Genomic DNA, 3,069 nt, shown 5'->3' with positions numbered 1-3,069 from the left:
GGCGCCGGTGCGTCCCGCCTGCCCGCGGTGGCTTGTGCAGGGCCCACGTCGTGCCACGGTACCCGCAGCGCCGCGACCCCCGGGGCCGGCGGGAGCCGTCCAGCGCAGGCAAGGGAGCCGAGCTGAACCGCTCGCGCGGGCTTTGTCGAGCGTAGCCTTCAGCCCCGGTGGGAGTTCACCACCAACAGGCGTCCGGCAGGGAGGTTTCCTGGCCCAAGCAGCTGCAGTTGTTCCCTGGTGCACAGTGGAGATGGCTTTGCTGTCATCTAAGCCGATTCCTTTCTCGTTTCTCGATCCATGCTGCCTTTGTAACACCCTGTGCGTAGCAGAAGACAGCTGCCGCATTTCCTTTCAGCCAGCTCGCGTGGAGAACCAAAGCACCTCCCCTCTGCTTTCCTTATGGGCCGGGTTTGGGGGCCTCTTGCTGTTCTTGTTGCTCACGTCTGGACTCTACTTTGGCCTCATCCTCCATGACACATGGTGTCCCATGCTGGGCAGTCTCCAGCTGGGCTCCACCCACGCTCGGGGGCTCGTGACCATCCCGCTTTGCGTGCAACGCGCCAAGGGTGGCGCTTGCCCTCCGTGCAGCAGCATTGCGTAGCGGCTTCCTTGAGGCAGCGGTGGTGATCCTCCTCGCTGCACTGCTTTTGCCGATGGTATTATTCTTCATTTTGTGTATCTGATTTCTGCTTCCTGAGAGTAGCACTTTGTACTTCTCTATTGTATTTCATCTTGTTGATTTTGGACCATGTCTTCAGTTGAGATCCTTTTGACTTCAGAGCTTGTGCTCCCTGGTGCTTCTGGCCCCTCCCAGCTTGATGTCATCTGTAGTTTCTGTAAGTGTATTCTCTATCCCATCATTCTAGTCCTTAATGAAAACACGGAGTAGAAACAAGCCCGGGACAAACCCAGTGGAAACATTCTCCTGGTCTGACACTGCTACCATTCATTGGTGCAGTTTGTCATCCAGTTGTTTGGGTGCAGCCAAACCATCGTCTGGTGTTTTTGTCTGCAGCACGATTTGTTAGTTTGCTTGTGAGAAAATCACGTGCAAGGAGTCAGAAGCCCCCCTGAGATCAAGATGTATGGTATTTACTGCTCTCCCTTTATTCACGGGGCGAGTTACCCTGCCACAGGGAAGTCAGGCTGACGTTGACATAATGTTTTCTTGAAAAATCTACACTGATATCTTTTATGACCGTATCATCCTCTAGGGCACGTCCATTGATTGTTTAATGATTTGTTCTGGGATCATGCTGGGAGCCAGGATGATACCATGTCCGCGGGGATGACTCCTCCTGCTTCTTCTAAGAATGATTGCGGTGCTCACCCTTCTCCAGCCCTTTGGGCCTCTTCTTGGCTGGGAGCTCTCCACTAGAGCCCTCTCGGCTCTSTCAGGGTCTTGGCTAACTCCTCATGCGCTCTGGGTGCTCTCTTAGGCCACCCTGACCCAAACCTAATGCACCTCAGTATCCTTTCACCTGGCTCTTCTCCGTGCTGGCCTTCTCCTTTTGTTAGAGTCARTTGTTAAATCTCTGGTCACAATTAACCTTTTTATATGAAGACTGGAGCAAAGAGGCTTTCTATGTGCTTGGTTATTTTACTCCCATTTCCTGTTAAGTAACAGAATTTTATTTTCCTGTCTCCCCCTTTCTTCTAGTACTTTTGTACAGCACATTAAATCATTTTCTTGTTGTTTTTTATGTCCCTTGCTAGTTGTAACTCATATCWTACACTGGCCTTTTTGATTGTATCCCTACATGCTTGTGCTATTCCTTTATATTAGTCCTAGATCATTTACCCTTTGCTTTCTTTTTGATTTTATAGTACTTAAAAAGCACCTGATGCAACTGCAGATGTCACATGCTATGCTTTCTCCTTCTCCTGTCTAAAATACCTCTTAAACAGCCTAAGAATGAGCTCATTTACAGAGCTAAGAACTATTTGTCAACAGGTGGCACCATCCACTGGTGGAGTTTCCAGAGGGGCTCACAGGGATTAGCTCTATGGTTGAGTCCCTTCACTGATTTGGTTGATGATCTAGAAGTAAATATGAAATGTCCACTGCCTTGGCTTGAGGATAATCCAAAGGCTGGCAGCATGATAGTCGTCCTGCAGAGCAACGCAGCTCACTCAGCCCCTTCAAAGGAAGGCGCGCCAACGTAAGCTGAAAGCCGCGACACAGCGGAGAAGCACCCATCTGTGGTGGAGCACAGGCCACACATGCAGCGGAGGGGCGGTGYGGGGGAAGCCAGCACTGAAAAGCATCGCGGGTCAGAGGGGACCACCCCGTGGGGCACTATGGCAACGGGGGCTGGCGGATCCTGGGACCTTTCGCTGGGGAGTGATCGGCCTCTGCGCAGCTCGGGACACAAAACTGCTGGGAGCTGAGGCGTCCTCCCGTGACCAGGCGCTCCCCGACGGCAGAGCTGCGGGGGAGCAGCGGCGGCGGGCGGCAGCGGAGCTCTGAGCAGGCCGTGCTGCRGCTCAGCCGGACCTGCCGGGTCAGGACTGCAAGGCTCCAGCTCCCAGTGCCTCCACCACCGCAGCTGGGAGCAAGATCGAGCCCTTGCCACCGGACACCTGGACGCGCTGGCGGTGCCCAGGCCCCGGCCGGGCTGCCCTCCCTGCGCAGGGCTGATGGTGGTGCGCGTCGCCTCGCGAGCAAGCACGCACACAGTCAGAAATCCGCCTGCGGCGTGGGAGCCCGGGCTGGGGCACGGCGCCGGGGCAGGCGCCGGGAGGTGGGGCGCTGCCTGGCTCCGCGTGCCGCGGCTGGGGCCCCGGCTGCGGGGCAGCGCCAGCGCCTGGCTCCGCCGATGAAAGCGCATTGTACGCGCGCAGCATCCTCCCCCGGCGGGGCGAGCCGCGCACAAAGGCTGCCCACAGCGGGCCGCCCTCCCCCTCCCGGCCGCAGCAGCTCCCAGCCCTGCGTCCCCAGAGCAACCCCGGGCAGCTGCAGGCCGTGGACAGGGACGGGCAGAGCCCTGCGCAGCGGACGTGGCTCCCGGCGGCGCCAGGCCGGACCCTGCTCGGGAGCAGCGCGGTGGGCTGCCCCCCGGGCCGCAG

At 57.3% G+C, this 3,069-nt stretch overlaps 1 protein-coding gene across 1 annotated transcript in view; it reads left to right on the top strand.

Moving 5' to 3' along the window:
• Window positions 1-2,100: 2,100 nt before the first annotated feature.
• The window catches only part of AP3S2 (adaptor related protein complex 3 subunit sigma 2), a 10,126-nt gene continuing 9,157 nt past the window's right edge, over window positions 2,101-3,069 (top strand). The window contains exons 1-3 of the mRNA XM_085301587.1: window positions 2,101-2,162; window positions 2,411-2,504; window positions 2,918-3,046. Of these exons, the coding sequence (XP_085157713.1) occupies window positions 2,101-2,162; window positions 2,411-2,504; window positions 2,918-3,046 (285 nt within the window). The remainder of the gene's footprint in view (window positions 2,163-2,410; window positions 2,505-2,917; window positions 3,047-3,069) is intronic.

Source organism: Rhea americana, unplaced genomic scaffold, assembly GCF_003343005.1.
Source record: "Rhea americana isolate MKP2758 unplaced genomic scaffold, rheAme1 scaffold_178, whole genome shotgun sequence".
NCBI lineage: Eukaryota > Metazoa > Chordata > Aves > Rheiformes > Rheidae > Rhea > Rhea americana.
Note: the sequence above shows the minus strand (reverse complement) of the source record. Positions and strands in the feature narration are given on the sequence as shown.